Source organism: Bacillus rossius, chromosome 15 (genome assembly GCF_032445375.1).
Source record: "Bacillus rossius redtenbacheri isolate Brsri chromosome 15, Brsri_v3, whole genome shotgun sequence".
NCBI classification, from domain to species: Eukaryota; Metazoa; Arthropoda; class Insecta; order Phasmatodea; family Bacillidae; genus Bacillus; species Bacillus rossius.
Window position 1 is genome coordinate 20,645,328 of NC_086342.1, and position 21,382 is coordinate 20,666,709.

At 37.3% G+C, this 21,382-nt stretch overlaps 4 protein-coding genes across 12 annotated transcripts in view; 2 read left to right on the top strand and 2 right to left on the bottom strand.

The window, feature by feature from the left end:
- Positions 1-10,984, bottom strand: part of LOC134539407 (E3 ubiquitin-protein ligase RFWD3-like) — a 30,866-nt gene extending 19,882 nt beyond the window's left edge. For 4 of the 8 annotated variants that reach the window (XM_063381415.1, XM_063381417.1, XM_063381416.1 and 1 more), the window contains exon 1: positions 2,838-4,147. In XM_063381415.1, coding sequence (XP_063237485.1) covers positions 2,838-2,849 — 12 coding nt within the window. In that variant the 5' untranslated portion in view covers positions 2,850-4,147. The other 4 variants (XM_063381419.1, XM_063381420.1, XM_063381421.1 and 1 more) reach the window with 3 other exon arrangements.
- Positions 4,002-9,124, top strand: LOC134539409 (uncharacterized). The gene is made up of 3 exons (XM_063381424.1): positions 4,002-6,143; positions 6,512-6,603; positions 7,974-9,124. The coding sequence occupies exons 1-3, from the start codon at positions 5,720-5,722 to the stop codon at positions 8,649-8,651; spliced, it is 1,194 nt and encodes a 397-aa protein (XP_063237494.1). The 5' UTR covers positions 4,002-5,719; the 3' UTR covers positions 8,652-9,124.
- On the bottom strand, positions 6,006-9,412 carry LOC134539408 (uncharacterized). Its single transcript, XM_063381423.1, has 3 exons — positions 9,114-9,412; positions 8,844-8,988; positions 6,006-7,614 (listed from the first exon to the last, which is right to left on the bottom strand). Exons 1-3 carry the CDS (start codon positions 9,410-9,412, stop codon positions 6,805-6,807), a joined length of 1,254 nt encoding a protein of 417 aa, XP_063237493.1. The 3' UTR covers positions 6,006-6,804.
- Positions 10,985-16,011: 5,027 nt separating the features above from the next.
- The window catches only part of LOC134539694 (extended synaptotagmin-2), a 48,332-nt gene continuing 42,961 nt past the window's right edge, over positions 16,012-21,382 (top strand). The window contains exons 1-5 of one of the 2 annotated variants that reach the window (XM_063381904.1): positions 16,012-16,491; positions 16,584-16,625; positions 18,453-18,593; positions 18,700-18,776; positions 19,955-20,021. In XM_063381904.1, coding sequence (XP_063237974.1) covers positions 16,204-16,491; positions 16,584-16,625; positions 18,453-18,593; positions 18,700-18,776; positions 19,955-20,021 — 615 coding nt within the window. In that variant the 5' untranslated portion in view covers positions 16,012-16,203. The remainder of the gene's footprint in view (positions 16,492-16,583; positions 16,626-18,452; positions 18,594-18,699; positions 18,777-19,954; positions 20,022-21,382) is intronic. The other variant, XM_063381905.1, reaches the window with a different exon arrangement.

Consider the following 21,382-nt stretch of genomic DNA (forward strand, 5'->3'; position numbering starts at 1 on the left):
CCATTTGGAACATGCCAAATCTCTGAACGAAATATGAAATTCATAACAGGTAGCATTATCTAAGCGGTATAATGCAGGGACTGTCTCAAAAGCGCTCTCTATGCTGCTGGTTGAACAAGGAGAAATGTGAGTGTGCTGGTAGCAAATATAAAATTCAAGGTACTCACAGCTAACTGTAGGCTATAGGATACCTATATCTATTTTCTCTGTATTATTCTTTCATTCATCTATCTCTCTCGGTTCATTTTATTTTGGGCGGGGGACGAATCATTGCACAGAGAACGAAAATGAGCTCAGCAACATATAGCTTTTATATCTTTTTGGCCAAGTACCTATTCTCTACCTATTTTCGTGTCTGAAACCTTTGCAAGAAATGTTTCACGAAAAGGTTGCATTAAAACTCACCCTTGAAATTTTACTCTCGTGCCCAAAGAAGTTCCACTTTAACAAAATAAAACAAAATGAATTGAGCATTCTATGGTTCAGCACATTCTATGATCCAGCACCAAACCAGCTGTATGCATTCAGAGTGTTTGAGCCAGACTCCGGCTGTTGACCTTTGGGGCATTACTGTGCTGCTTTAGTTTTTAGTTCTCTGAGAGATCACCATTACTGTCGATTTACATTTCAGTAGCGTGTTTCCAGTTTTCTAGAAGTTTAAAAATTAATGTTTGGCATCCACATCAAAACTATACTAATGTTCAATTAATCAGCAAACTTGCTAATCTAGCAGCTAAGAGTCCTTTCACAAGCTGCATAGTTTCAATGGGAAAAAGCAAATGATTAAAAAAATGTGCGTTCCATTTATTACACCGCTACTATTTTGTTTTTAATTCATCTATGTTTGGTTGTGCTCAATGAATGTGTGGTAAAAATTGCTAACTGAATTGACTTCTTGATTCACAGTATGTGGACAGGTATATACTTAACCTATGTTCTCTGCTGTTTTCTCTTTGGGGGCACACGAATGGTGCTTTACAAATATCCAGTGAACCTAATCCAGAAGACTTTCAGCACCTTTTAATATTATTTTTCTTGCAACTTTAAATATATAAGGGTAATTTTTTTAATATATAATAATCAAAATAAACATGGTACAAAATAGATCTACTATTGGCAGGAACATGCCAATTTTTATGTTAGAAACCTAAAAATATTCCAGGGATAGTTTCCGCATCATTTAGGTCCACAGTCTACTTCTACTAATACTTCATGTGCGACTTTAAACTGAGATGTGGCATCAAAAGTCAAAATGTAAATTAACAAAGGCTGTTGAAAATTTAAGTTTTATGACTTCCAGTACCATTTATATTTAAGGAACATTTTGGGACTTTTGTGACCAATTTCATTACTTTTTTGTGACTTCATTTACCAGGAAACCCTATTGTGCTAAATCAATGCATGACTGGACCTTTGGCTTTCTGAACCAGAGCCTTTTTTGGAAGAAAAAAAAAATCCAAACTTTTTTTTTTTTTTTTTTTTTTTTTTTACATTTCCTGGCATGGTTTTGAATCATTCCATTCTTTACGAGATTGTTGTGATAATTAGTGAACATTAGTCAACCGTTTTAAAAATTGGTTTTGTTCTATATATTAAAAATAAGCAATCCGTCCTGCTTCGCGTGGGTGTGATCTACTAATGTACGGTAGCGTAATCTACCTTTAAATATAATATGAATGTATTTATACACAAGAATCTTCCAAAGAAATTACCAAAATAGTGAGAGCCCATCAAAATCCATTGTGCGATTTAGAATAAATAAGAAAACCAACGGACAGATGCCGATAGCGACTTTGTTTTATAACATTTAGAGATTGCACAAAATAAAGAGAATGGTCAGATAAGATAGCAACATTAAAAATACAGTAAAATAGTAAGGATGGTTGGTTGGGTAATTTAAATTTGATAATTCCTAACCAATTTGTCAAACTATATTACAGTATTTTAAATGTAAAAAGCTTAACCTAGCAAACCATTCACACTATTTCTAAGTATTTTAAACATAAATAACCTAACCAAATACACATTTTTAAAGTAGCTAACCATACTATTCTCACAATATAACATGATTTGCAATGTAGCTAACATAACCTTACCAAACATCCACATTTTAAAGTGTTTTAAATAAAGATGATCCTAACTGAGAGAAGTGGCCCGGGGGGAGGGGAAGTTTTTTCGTTATATTTTTTTTTTTCACTCTCCTTCAGAATTACCTAGAAAATTACTAAATGTGGAAAAAAAATTAATCTTTAACAGAATTTTGCAAATCATGTGATTTTATTAATTTATTATTTATTCATGTGAGCCTTTAATTAGGGTAGGTACCATTAGGCTATAAAACAAGACATTTCTAGGAACATGAATCAGTGTAGTATCCAAAAGCATACTAAAATCAAAGTGAAATATTGAAAAACTGAAATATACACCAAAACATCAAAGTAACTTGCATACAGCTTTAGTTTTCTGTCTCCTAATCACAGTTAATTTGATATGTAGTCGTGGTCGTAACAGTTGGATTCTATTTCTTACCAATAAATATGCCTACTATACTTACTATACAATACAAACACACACTAGGACTTCTGTTGTCAATGTAAATCAGGCACAGTGTTATTTATTTAATGTATTATATGAGGGTTACAGCTTTTTTTTCTTAACACTGCCTATTACAAAGGGGTAAATATGTAGAGTAGCGGTATATGCGGAAAACAATGTTAAAAATCCGAAAATAATTTTATTATATGCTCTTTCACTTCCTCTTTTCAAAACAATCGGCGGAGATAAGAAATTCCAAATACTTTAGGAGATATTGAATTATTAAATTTTCATCACAATACCTGTGCATTCATGCGGCCACCATTGTTTCTTGTTTACGAGTATGATTTTTTTTTTTTCGCAACGCAGGTGAACGACTACATCATTTTCTACTAATGGCAAAGGAATTGTACCCGCCTCTAACTTAGTTGAATTTTTAACATTTCAAATTTTAATGTTTTATTTTTGTTAATTGGATTTGTTGCGCAAGTAATAAGTAAAAAAAAAATTACTTGAGTTCCTACTGTTAATCTTTTGTCCCGGTTTGTTAGGTCAGGTCAGTTACATTATAAATACTTTAAAATAAACAACCATTGAAATGAATTCACATTATTTTTAATGTCCACTTAGTTTGAAAGTATTTTTAATCTAACTGACCTGACCTAATCGACCATATTAGTTCCTACTGTTCATCCTTTGTCACCGGTTTGTTTGGTCAGGTAAGTTACATTATAAATATTTTAAAACTAAACAGCCATTAAAATTAACATTATTTTTAATGTCGGCTTAGTTTAAGAGTATTAATAATGTAACTGACCTGACCTAATCGACCATTTTATTAATTACGCATTCACGAACACACGGCAAAATAACAAAAATGTCGAGGGTCAAATGGTTGCACAAGTATTGTGATGAAAATTTAAAAATTCGATATCTCCTAAAGTATTTGGAATTTCTTATCTCCGGCGGTTGTTTTGAAAAGAGGAAGTGAAAGAGCATATAATAAAAGTATTTTCGGATTTTTAGCATTTTTTTTCTCATATACCGTTACTCTACATATTTACCTACAAAGGCTGTAGTATTTGCAAATGGATAATCAAAAAAATATATAAAATAAGATTGAAAGTAAGGCCGGGTTTATAGAAAACGCAAGAACGCAGAAACGCAAGAAACGCAACTACGGTAAAAGTCCAACCTTAACTCTTCTACCAGCTCGTTTATAAAAAACGCAAGACACGCAATAACACAATGCAGAAGTTGTTCAACTTTCTACTTCTTGCATTTTCTCCTTGCGTTTCGGCCTTCTATACTGGTTGCTTTAGTATGTGGAAACTGAAACTGTCGTGTAATGCATATAGAAGGCTCTGCGATTGTAATCGTTACGCTTGTGTTTCTTTATTTATGTTTTGGGGGTAAATATTTACTTGGGCGGTATTTCCGAAAAAAAATATATTAAAAATCCGAAAATACCTTTATTTTATGCTCTTCAACTTCCTCTTTTCATTAAAAGTGGCGGAGGTAAGAAATTCCAAATACTTTAGGAGATATCGAATTTTTAAATTTCATCATATGTAGTTGAGCGGTATTTGCGAAAATAAATGTTAAAAATCCGAAAATACCTTTATCATATGCTCTTCAACTTCCTCTTTTCATTAAAAGCGGCGGAGATAAATTCCAAATACTTTAGGAGATATTGAATTTTTTAATTTTGCAATACAAGACCTGTGGAACCATTCGAGCGGCGCCATTTTTGTTATTTTGCCGTGTGTTCGTGAATACGTGAATCGTGAATGCGTAATTAATAAAATGGTTGATTAGGTCAGGTCAGTTACATTATTAATACTTTCAAACTAAGCCGACATTAAAAATTATTTTGTGAATTAATTTTAATGGCTGTTTAGTTTTAAAATATTTATAATGTAACTGACCTGACCAAACAAACCCGGACAGACGGTGAACAGTAAAATGGTCGATTAGGTCAGGTCAGTTACATTATAAATACTTTCAAACTAAGGTGATATTAATAATAATGTGAATTAATTTTAATTCTTTAGTTTTAAATTATTTATAATGTAACTGACCTTACCTAACAAACCCGTAACAAAGGATGTACAGTAACAACTCACGTAAATTTTTTTGTTACTTATTACTTGCGCAACAATATCAAAATAACAAATAAGACTTTAAAATTAGAAACGTTAAAAACTCACTTAAGTTGGAGGCGGTAATTAAACACCGTTTTAAACAATAATTGAACTAAATAATCACGTATTAGTTCATTTGAATTCTGGCCTATCACGAACAATCACGTGACATCATTATCCAATAAAAAATAGATACTCGTACGTAAACAAGAAACAATTGTGCACGCACGCCACAGGAATGGGCTGGTTTTGTGCTGAAATTTAGAAATTCGATATGTCCTAAAGTATTTGGAATTTCTAATCTCCGCCGCTTTTAATGAAAAGAGGAATTTGAAGAGCATATAATAAAGGTATTTTCGGATTTTTAACATTTTTTTTCGCAAATACCGCTCAACTACATATGAAGAAATTTAAATACTCTATATCTCCTAAAGTATTTGGAATTTATAATCTCCGCCGATTTTAATGAAAAGAGGAAGTTGAAGAGCATTAAATAAAGGTATTTTCGGATTTAACATTTTTTTTCGGAAATACCGCCCAAGTAAATATTTACCGTTTTGGGCTGGCATTCTTCTAGTGAATACAGCGCAATGGAGGAAGCTGATGAATTTCTTGTTCAGCTTATGGTAAATATGTATTGTACGGATTAGCGCCAAAAAAAAATCGTACAAATATGAAATAACTTTCATTATATGCTATCTTACGTCCTCTCTTCAGAACCGCCTGCGGAGATAAAAAATTCCAATTACTTTAGGAGATATCGAATTTTTTAATCTTCATTTTTTGGCGATTTTTTTTAAAAAAAAATTTAAAAATCCGAAAATACCTTTATTCTGTGCTCTTAAACTTCCTCTTTTCATTAATCCCGGCTGAGATAAGAAATTCCAAATACTTTTGGAGATATCGAATTTTTTAATTTTCATCCTGTGCACTCGTGCGGCGATAACGGTTGCTTGTTTACAAGTATCATTTTTTTTTTTTGCGATGTTCCCGAACGGAGAAACCTAAAGCCGCGTACACACTTGCGCGCCGCGGCTGCAATGCAACACGCCACGAACAGGATTCGCCAGGTGTGTACGGGCCCTCGAACACGCGCCGAGCGTGCGCCGCGCACGCCACGAACCGCGCGCCGCGAACCGCCAGCTGTCGGTTTTTTCGACGAACACAAAGGGATTCGGCGCGCCAGTGTGGACGTGTTTGCAGCTCGCAGCGCACACGCAGCGAACATGGAGTGGAGCGAAGAAGATATGTTGGGCTTGATTGAAGTGTATAGAACACATCCTGTGCTTTGGGACCCAAGTAATAGAGACTACTACAAAAAAGCTAAAAAAATGGATGCGTGGAGAGACATAGCTGTTACAGTCGGGCAGTTAGAAGATGAATGCAGGAAAAAAATGATTAGTTTGCTGTCGTCGTACAGAAGGGAGAAGTCAAAAGAAAAAAACACAATAGGGACTGGTAAAGGTAAGATTTTATTATACTTCTCATTGCAAGTAAATTAATGTTAATTTTAGGTTTCACAGTATTTTGCTGTACCGTCGTTGAATACCATATTTAGTAGTTAATACGTAGCTCTTATATATAATAGAAATTGTTGTTATCAGTACATTAAATGTACATTAAATGTATTGCATATTGTATATGTTTAATAGTTTACACTACCTTTAATTGAATGAAACTGCTGAACATAGAACAATCAATGTGTTTATATAACATGACAAATTATATCCTAATTTTTAATACTTTTTAATTAATTGACACACCTGAATATAAAATAATTATTGACATATTTTTAACAAAAAATTATGTAATCCTGGCGCATGTTTTTGCAGGTACTTCCGAAGTGTATACCAGCCGATGGTTCGCCTACGAGTCGTTAAAATTTCTGGAAGGCAGAGATAAGCCACGGCCAACAATGAACACGGTAAGCTCAACATTTTAACAGTACATGTTGATAGTTTTTATAAGTATGATTAAATGGCGAGAGATGTATCTTGGCCTTATGTTTTAAATTATTTAGCCTTAAAATGGAAGATAGTAAAAAAGTGGATATAATACCATCAAATACACTTATGTGTCTGCCAACACCATTGTAAACCTCTCGAATTAGGCACACACGTTAGTTTCAAGCATATGACTTCTGCCACGATATCGCACCTTCTTTAACGCAGTAGTCTGCTAGTTCATCCCTTATTTTTTGAAAATGGGCAGAGGATCTTCTAGGAATACTTCTTAATGGAACCAGGGATGTCATATTTTCATCCTTTCTCCAGGAACCTTCCGTCAAGACACCACCTTCCCCGTAGTCCATTAATTCTTGCGGTGTGTATAGGTTTGTTGAATGCCGTCTTAAATGATTGTGCAGATGTATAATCGCAGTAACGATTAATTGAACTTTCTCAGGTTCCAGGAGGATTGGTTTTCTTAAAACCCTGAATACTGAACTTGCTATTCCGAAGGCATTCTCTACCACTCTACGGGCTCTGCTTAGCCGATAATTAAATATTCTTTTACAAGAACCCTTCTCTAAATCTCCAGAGTAAGGTTTCAATATATTTTCTCCAAGGGCGAAAGCATTATCAGCTGCAAAAAAATACGGCACTTTCATCTGTCGTCCAGGAAGTTCTGTTGGAGATGGCAACCCCAAAGTTCTCTTCGTCATCATGTCATACAGTTTACTGTTGTTAAAAACTCCCCCATCCGAAATTCTTCCTTGGCATCCCACATCAGCAAATAAAAAGTTGTAATTTCCATCTACCAAAGCAAACAATACAATACTAAATTGTGATTTGTAGTTGTAAAACTCGCTGCCAGAGTTCATTGGAGACTGTATAATGACATGCTTGCCGTCGATAGCTCCCACACAATGAGGCAGATTCCAAAGATCTTCAAACACCTTCACAACTTCCATCCACTCCGCGGGATTTTTGGGGAGCTGAAAGGATAGATACATACATGATAAGACAATAGTGGTCACAGACATAATATTTCTGTATGACCTCTCACATGAAAATCAGGTTACTTCATTTTCATTTGAAATTTACCTAGGAAAACAGATTCTTTTGGGAACTATTTAAATCGTATTTTTGTGCACTGTTAAGAGAAAGTATTTAATATGAAAATATCCACATTTGTTTTCGATGAAATTTTACATTCCCTCACAAGTATTGCCCTTTGTTTTCAAATATTGAAACTTTCTGTACTGACAAAGCTAAGAATTTTTAATGTAGAGGGATTATGTAATAAATACTTTTATCGCAAGTATATTTATGTTTATTAATTATTATGTTTAAGGAGCCGGTGATCATTGAAGGAAACCACGTCCATCAAGAACTGAATGTGCAAAATGAAGACCAAGAATTTCTTTCTCCAAGTGCACCTAAGCGAGCAAAAGGAAGGCAACAGGGTGATGGAACTGCACTGCTAGCGGATGCTGTTAGCATTCTACAAGCTACTGCTGGAAAATTCAACATGTCTCCTGAACAGAGCGAGATTAAAACATTTTGCGCATATTTATCTTCCAAAATGGCGACATTTTCTTCAGCTACAAGATTGGGGGTTCAGCACGCTGTTTATGACATTTTGATGAAAGCAGATCGAGGTTTGTTTGAAATACCTACATACAACTATGGTCAAGGTCAACTATTTCATTCCAATGCACCTGAAAACTATTCTACTCGCATGTATATGCAACAGCCAGCTTCCCACTCATCAACTTCATCAGTTTATCTTCCTGCTCAACAACAACAACAACAACAACAACAACCCTTTGAGCCAAATCTGTCGCAGTCTTCTCCAGCTGGTCGGTCCCCGAGACAAATGACTCCACATGCACAAGTTACTATGCTACCTAGTGCCTCGGCTACAAGTATACAAACAAATTCAAGTCACACCATTTCACCGCTGGCGTCAATGCAAAGTCCTTTATCGCATTCATCTCAGTGTTCTGATGATTTTAATGACTGTGTGTAAATTGCATCACAATTTTTGTGTTAATTTATTTATTTGTTTATGTGAACTACTCTGATTTAATTTGAATTTAATGAGTTCATTTATTTAATTTTTCTTTCTTACATCATTTGAGTACTGTATTTTTGAAAATATCGTTTTATAAATAAAAACTTAAGCAATAAGAACGTTTATTTGTTCTAACGTTCAACTTACCTTGATATTTTCTTTCAACACTTCAATTAACGCTGAGCAGACTTCTGTTACTATTCCTCCTATAGCCTGCTTTGAAATTCTGAACAGATATTGCAGACTTGAGTACGAGTCTCCTGTCGCTAGAAACCGCAATGTCACGGCTAACCTGGAACATTAAAATTGAAAACCTGTGTACTTAAACATATTGAACATTAACACTTTTAATAATGCTGACAGGGAAATTGCTGTCAGGCATTAGTACAAATTGTAAACAATTCATAGGCTACTTACCGATCTTGAATAGTGATCGGTTCTCGCAAGTGTGTTTCCTTCTTACAGATTTTTGGTCCAATTTTAATCAATAAATCTTCAAAAGTAGTCGGGCTCATTCGTGTGAAATTTTTGTATTGGCCACTTATTTCCTGAGCTTTCAGGACTCCTAACATCTGGTTAGATACACGATCTTTAAAAAGATTTGAGCACCACCATCGTCGAGATCGACGCTTATGTTTTCGTTGCATACAATGGTAAGCAGCTATTACAACCACAGCACTGCTAACGAGAAGAATTTCGTCTTCCTCGTCGTACATGACCGGCTGAACTGCGGTGTTCGTCAGTCTCAGGTGGTTCGCCGGGTGCGCGGCGCGCGCTCGCGGCGCGCTGTGTCGCTCCGCGCCGCGCGGGTGGCGCGCGTTTCGTGTTGCATTGCAGCCGCGGCGCGCAAGTGTGTACGCGGCTTAAGATGCACATAAAGTTCTGCCATTTCCGATTACACCCGAACAATTCACCTTCGGCCAACCTCGGGTTTATTTATTAATATTTCTCTGTTTATTTTAATGTAGCTATACTAACCTAACTAACCATCCAAATGGTTTTAAAGTTTTTTTTTTAATGTAGCTAACCTATCCGACCACTTTTAATATTTAAATTCATTTTTCCTGCGCAAAAATAAATAAATCCCGAGGTTGGCCGAAGGTAAATATTCAGGTGTAATCGGGAATGGCAGAACTTTATGTGGATCTTAGGACTCTCACGCGAACGAATACATCATGTAAAAAGAAACTTACGTGAGTTTATTCTGTTCATCCTTTTTCCCGGTTTGTTAGGTCAGGTCAGCTACATTATAAATACTTTAAAACTAAACAACCAATAAAATTAATTTTATTATTTTTAATGTCTGTTCAGTTTCAAAGTATTTATAATGTAGCTGACCTGACCTAATCTACCTTTGTCCCATTTTGTTAGGTCAGGTCAGTTACATTATAAATACTTAAAACTATACAACATGTAAAATAAATTGATATTATTTTTAATTTCGGTTTATTTTGAAGTATTTATAATGTAACTAACCTTACCTAATGGAAAATTTCTGTTATTTAGACATTCACGCGCACACGGCAAAATATAAAATGGTGACGGTCAAATTATTACACACGTCTGGTATAGCAAAATAAGAACGGCCATATCTCCAAAAGTATTTGGAATTTTTTATCTCCGCAGGCGGTTCTGAAAAGAGGACGTAAGATAGCATATAATGAAAGTTATTTCATATTTGTACGATTTTTTTTGGCGCTAATCCGTACAATACATATTTACCCAGCTTATCCACAATTTTCCCTGCCTGTACGATAAGTACAATAAACATTTTAAAAATAATCATGACTTATTCCTGAAATTTTATATTTTGACGTTGGCGATGGCCGGCGTCCTTGCGATTTTTATAAACGACTGTGAATTTCTTGCGGTTGTCGCGTCCTGCGTTCTTGCGTTTTCTATAAACCCGGCCTAAGATTAAACTTTTAAAGGCACTTAAAAAATTAACAGTTTACTCCTAAATAATCTACTTACACAGTACCATGCAAAATGAAATGATGACACATAAGTATTTAATAACAACACATTAAAATAACTTATATTTATTAACATTCACTTACGCTGTATCACTTTGTTAAATTCTTAAACATTCTGAAAATAATACAATAAATACTACCCATTAAATGATTCACAACTTAAAAATTTCCACACAAACGACGTTTTCACTACAACATTCATTTTCCTACACTGTCGTCTTCTGTGTTTATATTTTTGTAACATGGGTTTTCAAATTAGAAAGCTTCATTGCAAAACCGCCAATTTAATATAAACATGTTGATTTTGGAACGAATTTCTTTAGGGAAGGGGGGGGGGGGGGGGGGAAACCAAAGATGCAAGAAAAAGGATGTGTTCACACGCCAAATTGGCACAGACTAAAAAACAATTGATGCTACCACTTTCTGAAAGAATCATTAATCATTTTATAAAAAAATATAGTATTTTTTTAACCACAATAGCTTTACTATATATTAAAATTTCGTTATTTAATGAAGAGTATATTAGAAATATTTACTCATTGTAATTAACTATGTTTTATAATAAGGTAGCCACGTGAGTATTGCGGGTGCCTAAAATATGCGACAAACACTTATCCATGCAGCTTAGTGCATCTGCTATGGTACTGTCCTGGACAGTTAGTAAAAGCCTAGTCGCAGTAACATCCACCACTGTTGAAGCCCACCCTGTGATGTCAGAGCCTGCCGTCGCCAGTGTTTATAGATATTGCTTTAAAAATTAAACCAGCATGATGATTGACATTATATATTTTGTTTAATTTATGTTTTCGTTTACAGTCCCCCAGTTACAAACAAGCAACTTCTGAGTTTTAAATTAGTGATAATGATGCCGCTGGGGCTGAACCTGTTTAATGTGGTTAAAGACCTGGCTGTTCAGATAGGTAATAGAAGGGGTTCGAGCCTCGTGGCCTGGGGGATCTAGCCTAGCGCAGGTATGTAGCTATCCCGCACGATTAGCACAGTTCCGCTCAGGAACTGTCCCAAAGTGTACCGCAAGTTCTTGTCGTGAAACGAGATGACGAACCTCAGAAGGTTCTTCGCCATGGTTGCATCCCGCGTCAGCCAAGGCATCCGTCCGGTAGCACGCGCCTCCTGCGCATCTGACGTCTCTGCTGCCAACAGCGGCAGCTGTGACCTCCTTCAGATGTGAAGGCTTTTGCGACTCGCGCGATACTGCCGCGGCACGATTGTCTAGCCCACAAGATTATCTCTGCCCTAACCACACTCCCCACTTCTACAGTGTGTCTACACTTTTCCCCACATGCGCACTGATGGTGCCATCGGGGCAAAGAGGTGGTAATGTGCAACAACGGTCTAAGCGACTGGGAAGAGCACCTGAGGTGACGTCAATATTGTTGACACGACGTAAACTCCCATGGAGCAGAAGTCATGGCCTTGAAACCCTTGCTCCAGTCCTGTGTGACCCACACCCAGACACAGTTTCATGGTGATCTTATCATTATCTCTTAACTGATTAGTACATGCAGTATTTTTTATGTATTATTTAAAACATTGTTTTTCCTTTTTCATGGAGTTCTGCACACAGTGTACTATTTTGAGTTGGGCCTTAACCCCCCCCCCCCCCCCCCCCCCCCAAGTTTTTATTTTTTCTCCTCTCACTGTCACTGTCCATACCACATTTAGGAGACTGGCCAACTCTGGTGTGTGTTTGCCAAGTAATTCACTAGCATGGATGCATGCAGGCCACAATATTTCTGACTAGGGGCAAGGGCCATTGTAACCATCCAAATTACTGTTTTATCTAGTAATAAAGAGGTTCGAGCCATTGTATTGTAAGTACACGTGGGCATTGCAGTAAAGTCAGAGACATGACCACTATTGACATGTAAGTACTGATTAATACAGATCATTATCTTATCCCAGTGAGTGCCCACAAAGTATCCAGTCTAGCTAAGTTCATACCCAAAGATCTGCAACATGTGGGTCAGTGAGGGTTAAGGCTAGGCTGACTTGCATTCTTCTCCAGCATGGGTAACATCCCTCGGTAAGCCATTCGGACCGAATGGTCCACGACTGACCTCCCCATGGGAGAGTACTCTCACTTGCCGTCGTCCGGGGTCTCGGGCTCGAGTCCCGGTGCGGTTCCTAGCGGGAGTGGCTGTTGCAAATTTAATGAGTCCGGGTGGGCGCCAGACTAGTTCTGGTGCTAGTCGGTAGTTGGGTCGTGGGGTCGATTGCCCTGCGTGGCCCACTAGGACCGTCGGCGGTGTTGCGTGGGTTTAAGGAATTCCCTACTCGGCGGTGGTTGGGGGTAGCAGGTTTAAAGAAGCGTACGCTGAAGTGAGGTAATAAATGACGTGCGTCATTTATTCAGTCGACGGTGGCTCTGGTGTAACGTTGTTGGTTACACGCCACGTCGTACAACAGGTGACGTCACAAGATACAAATTACACAATTACACGCAACTAAGTCTGAGAGTTACTGAATTACCGTAGCACAAGTTTACAAAAGGAATGTTACACGAGGTTGCGTTATACAAGTTTACGAATGTTACGTGGAGAGATGCGTCGCACAAGTTTACAAAAGAAATGTTACACGAGGTTGCGTTATACAAGTTTACGAATGTTACGTGGAGAGGTGCGTCGCACAAGTTTACAAAAGAAATGTTACACGAGGTTGCGTTGCACAAGTTTACAAAAGAAAATGTTACACGAGGGTGTGTTGCACAAGGTTACAAAGAAATGTTACAAAGTCACTAATTATTCCGTATTATCGTGTCCCTAGGCGTTTCTGAGCCTGGTTGCTCAACGAGGGGTGAGGGTGATTGGAGGCGGCCAATCCCGTAAATCTGCGTATCGAGGCGGTGCTCGCGTCCACGGCAGTGGAGCGCGGACCGCAGCTAAATTCGCTCAAAAGTTCCCTTACGGGGAGTGTCAGTGCCGGAGCGACTGAGTTTAACCAAAGTTCTGTCCTCGGGAGACAGCCCGTACCGGATACTGAACCTACCCCGCGGACAAAGTGTGGTGCAGGGGGGGGGTTTGATATTTATGCGGCCGGATTAGGTCCTGGACCGAAAAACTGGACCGGGTACACACGGAGAGATTATTAAAAAGGGGTTTGAAGAATGACTATATTTACCAGAAGTGAACTCGGTGTGGACAAAGGATGATGTCTCTCCGTGGGACGTGCGTCCGCCCCGGTCCACGAGTCGCGCTGTACTGTCGTCATGTCATGGCGTCTGGCCGAGGCTCGGTGGCCCTCGCGCCAGGGTTGACCTCATTACGCTAGTTTCTGATCTGATATGTTAATAAGAGAATTTAATGATGTTAAATTCTTACATTAATTATAAAGGCTGAATCAAGGTCATTCGTCCCTTCTACGAATTGAAAGTTATTATATTTAAGAATTATTATGTTTGAATTTTTACGTCACACCAGCGACTGTTCGTCTCTTGTCGGATTGCTCTGGTGGGTTAATGACGCAACACAAGGTTTGAATAATTATGTCATAAGGTCTGATTGGCTGATTCAGGCAGAAGGCCGCCAGGGGGACACTCACACGCGTATTGCTCTAGTTACACACGTGAGTGCCCGGGCACTCCTACGTCGCACTTTCGTTGACCAACTTCAAATAAATACGTAACACTGTTTAATAATCTATGTTTGTTTTTCAACGTGGTTGGTTTTAATGACAGTCTGTTTATTTTGGGGGGGCCGGGTTCTACCTTGGTTGCTGGTGGCTCGCCTGACTCGGGTGGGCCATGGCTAGGGGCGCGTTCCGTTAGCGGGGGTGAATACTGGCAGTTGCAGGTCGGGCTTTAGGGTGGCCTTCGGTCGGACGACGTCACACTGAAAGAGCTTGCGCCGGGCAATAAAGTCTAACTACGAAGCTACCGAGAGACATCTTCCATGTTTATGCACTCCATAGGAGTCTACATTTAATGAGTTTGACGTCGACCCAAGTGTCTCCCCAGCTTCTTCAGGCCATTATGCCTCGTCAGCGTCCTCTCTTGCATTAAGTGAAGTGCAGTGTGGTGTTTACAATCAGGGACGCACCCGCGTGCGCCCTGGAACGTCCTTTAACGAATATGTGTTTGTAAATAATTCCTTCTATCTTGTAATTATCGTGTCAGTACATTTCCTGTTGTAAAATATATTTTGTGTAATACTTTGTAATGTCATAGTTCTTAACTTGTGTTTGCGTCTTTTTAAAGTAATTTATAATGTTTTGTGATTCCTAAATGATTTTGCATTTAAATATTTTTGTATATATTTTTCAGTGCCAATGTTATCATGTAGAACCGGAAGCTTGGCCCGCCACGCGAGTCTCGTCTCTCCCACGCCAGCCCGCTTCCCCTTCCCCTCTGCAGACCGCGCGGGCGGGCGGCGGAGGAGTTAGTTGCTATCTGCCTGCCGCACGGGGCAGACCTGCATCGCTCCGCTCCGCGAGAAGTAGCACGTTACGGAGTCCGGGTCGCAGCGTGGATGAAACGTCCGTCACCCGACGTGGTCGTCCAGGCTGTGACAGGATTTCCAGTGATAAATCTCGTTAACAAGATTGCGTCTTCTTCACTTCGCAATTCGCTCTGTTCGAGACGCACGCTGTGCACGTCTGCACTTTCATAACCATACGTTTCGTTACGGGACTGCCTCCGCAGTCAGATCGAGTCGCGTTCCAGTTGTTACCAGTGTGTTTCCGGGAGTCCGGGTCGTGGTGAGGGAGGACGCTCGTTCCGCAACGCGTCGGCCAGGCTGCGATAGGGCTTCGACGGAATAAAGGAGCTCGTGAAAACGGACATCAACATCTTCTCCTAGCGACCTTCTACATTTCCCCTTACCTATACCAATTTCCCTCCCGGTCCCAGGTTTCACGGTCCCGGCCACGTTGGCCTGAACTCCACATCTATCCGACTGGAGCTACGCGGGCAAATCAGGGCGAGTCTCAGGACAATTCGCAACAGGGACTTAGGGACCGCAGGCCGAGAGACGTCAAGTTGATACTAAGGTAAGGTTACATAAACTGTCTTTCTACCATTTTCAACTTTAACTACACAATTAGAGACACATTTAATGTCAATTTTTAAGTTAAATTTGTAATTATCATAATATAAGCGTCTCTACACATCTCTATAAATATATTAATTTGTTCTTAATACTGAAGCACACGAATCGAAGTGTAATTGAAGGAGTAAAATAAATGAAAATTATCCCCACACTCAGCTAATTAATATGTGTGTTCGCTTAAGCCTACTTCGATTAATAATTAATTTTCGTTTAGTAAATTTGTAAAGAGCAGTTTTTTAAGTATTCATTAGTGTAGGAAAACAACCTCGCACTCTGATGTCATTAGTTTGTTTTGGTGATGCACATCTATCTCTTTAATAGGAAAGTGAAAGTCTGGTTTTTCTTAAAATAAACATTACGTCCTCTAAATGGGACGAATGGCTCTATAAAGTGTTGTTACTGGTGGGCGTGGCTTCAGTTCCAGAACTGTGAAACAGCCGGCTGCTTGTCAATAATTTTAATTTTATTATGTCGGAAGTAAATAAGGATGGGGCGGAGGCCTCGAAGAAATTAGGTGGAATGAATATTCTTGGTGTATTATATGGTTTCGTGAAGAAACTCGGAACTGTTGCCGCTGTTTACATGCTGGGATATTATAATTTGAGCGTGGCATGGTTAATAACTCCCGTCATTTTTGCTGTTGTGCGGGAAGAATGGAAGAAAGAAAGTGAATCCAAAAGAAATATCGCTAAAGCAGCTGCCTTGTCCAACGAGAAAGATGTAATATTAGCTCGAATTGATGATCTGCCGGCATGGGTAATGTTTCCATTCAACCCTGATTAATATGTTTGTGTTAAAAGGGTTGACATTTGTGAAATAGCCTTTTAACATATTTGGGTTCTTTACAGGTATTTTTCCCAGACGTAGAGAGAGTGGAATGGGTTAACAGGGTAAGTATGAACAGTATTAGTATAGTAGTTTTATTGTCCAAGTCGACTACAAAAATATACAATTATATTGTACATGTAGTATAGGACTCGTTGGTTGTGACTGCTGATACATAATATTTATGTACTGTGGGCCCGGCATGGCTGAAATTAATTAGCTCTAAGTAAATTATATTTGTTAGATTGTCTTAATCTGTCAGGCTATTGATTGTGCTACCTTTAAATTAATAGCAGTGGAACATCGTTGGGATGGGGGACATATCCAAACTGAACAAAAACCAATTCTGGCTATCAGTGATGGACTGTGTTTCTAAGAAATTACAGTTTATACCTTACATTAAAAAGCTTGTGCATTGACGTGGCCGCTGCCATTTATTTTCTTTTCCTTGTGGGTCTGTGCATTTGTTTCGGAGAAATTTAGTAAACAGAGGTATTGTTTTGATAATCAAAATAGTTAATATGATGATTGTTTGCAAATACAAGGGAAATTTTTATGTTAAATTTTTTTGTTTGTAGTTTTTGTAAATGACTAATTGCATTAACGGAATCTTTGTTTTCTGACATTTGCATTTAAAGTAGAATTTTGATTCATGTAGTAACAGGATAACATTTTGTACACTAAAGTAGCTGTGACTTATCATTAAGTTCAGAAAAAAGTAAACACATTGCAAAAGTTGCTATAAGTATCTCTAAAAGTTCATGAAATTTGTACATAGGTATTTTTGTCTCTAATAGTTGTGGTTTTTTTGGTGATACTAAAATGTTTTCTTATCCGGCAAAAGCGATTCCTTTCTCCTGTTTTCAAAGCAGATCTGTGCCAGCCACTTTTCTTCTCGAAGTGTAAGTGTATTGAGCTCAGAGTACACACCCTTTTACCCGCAAAAGTTTCTTGTTTCGTTAATATATTATACAATTTGAAGAGAGGGATGAAAAGCATCAGTCAGTCCAGTGGACTGGAATAAACTCCACTTTTCCCGTCACCCATCAAAGTACTAGCCAACGGTGCATTAGTCTGGTAGCTTGGCGTCTTCAGATGAGTTACTTAACTATATAACTACTGGAAGCACAACCAAGTGGGCCTTAGAAATGGAGAAGTTTAATAATTAAAACCATTGGTGATAAACTCATTTTTTATTGAATATTTATAATTTTTATTGTTATGTTTAGTGTTAGATGATTATTTTCCTGATTTTTATTTGTGCACATTTATTTGGGGATTTATGTACCTTATTAGGTACTTACGTATTAATGCCACCGCAGCTACAGATTTGGCGGTTTTTAAGTGCCGCCAATCTACACTTTCAAAATTTAAAACATTTTCGGTGGAAAATGGGTTGATATAGAGTTTAACATAGATTCAAAACAGTCTCTATTTTCTTTCAACTGATTCTGTCGCCATATGAACTCTGATAAATAAGATTCCAAAGGTCAGAATAGCCACATCTTCAATTTTTAATTCCTAAGCAACCATAATAAATAGTTTATAGTTTTTTTTTAATGTAGATAAATTACCATTCACATTATTTGAATAAAGTTCATCAAAACAAACACACAAATATACATGGGTAAACAATTTTTTGCGGCTGTAGCAGCAACGCACAGGTATTGAAAAAATTTAGGTGTAGTTTGGCGGCATTTAAAAACCGCCAAATCTGTAGCTGTGGTAACGTTAATACGTAAATACCCATTATTACATTTGCACTTGTACTTTTTGTATTAATAACTTTAAAGATTTGTGAGTGTATGTGCGCTTGTAGCCACACTGTCACTGTGAACATCCGCTTTTCTCTTGTTGCGTTGACCGGCTAAAAGGAAGTGTACTGGTTACAGATTTTACGCCAAGTTTGGCCAAACATGAACAATTGGACCAAAGGACTCTTGAAGGAATCCATCGAGCCTAATGTTCGCACCAGTTTGGAATCTTACAAAATGTACGGATTCCGATTCGATAAGATGATTCTCGGCAGTATCGTAAGTGTTTTATAATGTACGATAACACAAACTCCTTTGTTGTGAATTATCTCTGTAAAGTGTTTTTAATACCTTTGTGCTACAAAACTATTCTGTTTATTTGCAGCCGTTGAGAATAGGTGGTGTCAAAGTTTATGACCGCAACATCGACAGGAATGAAGTAATAATGGATATGGATTTATTGTAAGTTGTAATGTTTGATATTACAATTAAAAAATTGAATTAGTATTTGGATTTTACTGCATGCTGTGTATGATTTAATCAGCTAAATTTATTATAATGGAATAATTTTATATCTTTTTTGATTCTTTATTTGATGGGTAAAAACTATACTTTCACTGTTTGGCTTAGAGTAAGAATTGGCAGTATAGCAGCCTGTTTGTACCTATTTGTGTCAAATGCACTCGATCAACTAGTGAATTCAAATTATTTGTCACCCTCATGTTTTATTTTTACTGGGCTGTTTAGAGATACAAAGAGTTAAAATAAATCTGGACATTCATGTGTTGATTTTACAGTGAATCAACTATTTAGGTCGTTTTCAATTAACACTAGATAACACTCAGAAAGGAAATAAGAAAAAAACATATTTGCAAATTTTTCCTTAAAATTATTACTAAGAGAGTTATGCACCATTAAAAATTTTTAAACATTGAAAATTACTTGCACTAAGCCACATACCTGCAAATAAATTTTCTTATTTTAAATAGTATAAAACAAAGTTGCTATCCGCTGTAACTATTGAGCATGCTTACAATATGTTATTTATTATTATTTTTAGATGTATGTTTAATTTTAAATCATAAAAATTGCAATCTTAATTTTTAAGATTGGTACAGGTAGAGATTGAGCAACCTGTCACCAGCACTATCATTTCATCGTGGTTTTCCATTTACTTTACTTGGGAACCGCTGGTCTGCAGTATCATTCCACTTTGTTAATGAAATGGGGATGGCTTACTTAGTTCTTTAAATTAATCAACAAGTTTAGTTTCCCCCACTTTATTAATGAAGGAGAATGATATTGTCACCCATGTTTTCTCAAGTAAATGATTTCTGTTATAAGTTAACATTATTTGCCAATTTGTTGCTTATGTGGAAGAAGTTTTTGTAATTTAATAAAAAAGTGTTTTAAAAATTTAATTTTTTTGGTGTCACATAACTCTCTTCATTATCTCAAGGGGGAAAAAAAGGTTATTAAGTTTTTTGTATCTTCTTGTAAGGAATCACCTGTGTCACTTGTAATATGTACTTACGTGACATAATTCACATTGCATATCCATGCAATCAGCAATCTTTTATTTAGCAGCTATTTGGGAAAAAGTTTGTGTTTTAGATTGATGAGTGATTGTTCTATTTCAGCTATGCAGGTGATTGTGATATATCATTCTTTCTGAGTGGGGTGCGAGGAGGCATCAAAGATTTCCAGGTAAGTTGGATTATTTAAACTTGCATTTACTTACAGGTGGTATACATGAGATAGCTAAATTTAAGCCTTATGCAGGGTTTTTGCCTACAGGGAAAAAGCTAGAAGTTGAAAAAAGTCTTAAAATCTTGCAAAACTCTGGGAAATTAAAAAAAATATAATGTTAGTTACAAAAACATTTCAGTAATTTTTCATACAAAATAATATCTTAAGGTCTTAAAAATGGTATGTATTTTTATCATAAATTTGTGTGCTCTCGACAATCGAAACATAGATTTTACTAACATTAATTATATGTAACAGATACAAACAACTGTGTGTTATTTAGAAATGCAATCAGATATCTTAGTACTGGGAACTGTCTAAAAGTATTCCAAACTGTATCTCATTAAACAATATTAACATAAGGCTGCATTAAATTCAGATTTTTTTCTGTTTGTAAATTCATGTTTGAAAACACCACAGAATAAATCTCAAGTTTCATGTTTCAATCTTTGCGTTGGTTACATAATTTTTTTTTAAATCCGAAAAGGTATTTTCTCATAAACTGACATCAAAAAGTTGATCATTGGCAAAGTTTTTTGTTATTAAAATTAGATGGTGGTCGTAAGAATGAAAGATGTTCACAATGAATGGAATATATTTTCAAAAGCAACATAATCTCAATTGCTACTACAGTTTTCATTGCCATAGCTCTGAAGATGGGTCTTATCAGCGCAAGAGTGTGCTGCAACGGAGGCTCGCTCCCAAACTGCTGTCGTAGGAGGTAGCATAGCCGTGTCTTTGGAGAAGTGAGATTCTGTCCGCAAGCAAGTTCAAAGATATAGGTTCCTTAGTCAGCTGTTGCCTTGGACACGTATTTCTGAAAACCAGCGTACCCGTTAGTGCAGTGTCTCGTGACCAAGTGATGCATCGCGTCCGGTGACTTGTTACAGTTAAAAGTTTTCACTGGTTATTTATTCACATGTGTGATTTTATTTCCAGCATTTATGTGGATTACATAAATGTTAACTATGTAAGGTGGAATGCCAAAGAGGAGCTACATAGATAGGCTATGAGGGGTAGTAATTTACATTTCTGTGTTCAGCAGTGTTATTTAATTCCTATATCTTCTCACTATGCAATATGATTGTGGAAAATGACACTTACGTATGTATTTGTGCGTGCATGCTTGTGTGTTTGTTTAAAAACAATGGAGCGAGGTGGCAAAGTGATAAGTCCCTGGGCTTGCTTTGAAGAGGACCCGTGGTGAAATCCCGATCCGGCAATCATTCTGAATTCACTCCAGGTGACTGCTGGGATGGTCTGTTGGCATAGCCTGTGGTTGATTTCTTTCAAAATGTTTCTGGCCGGTTTCGTGTGTT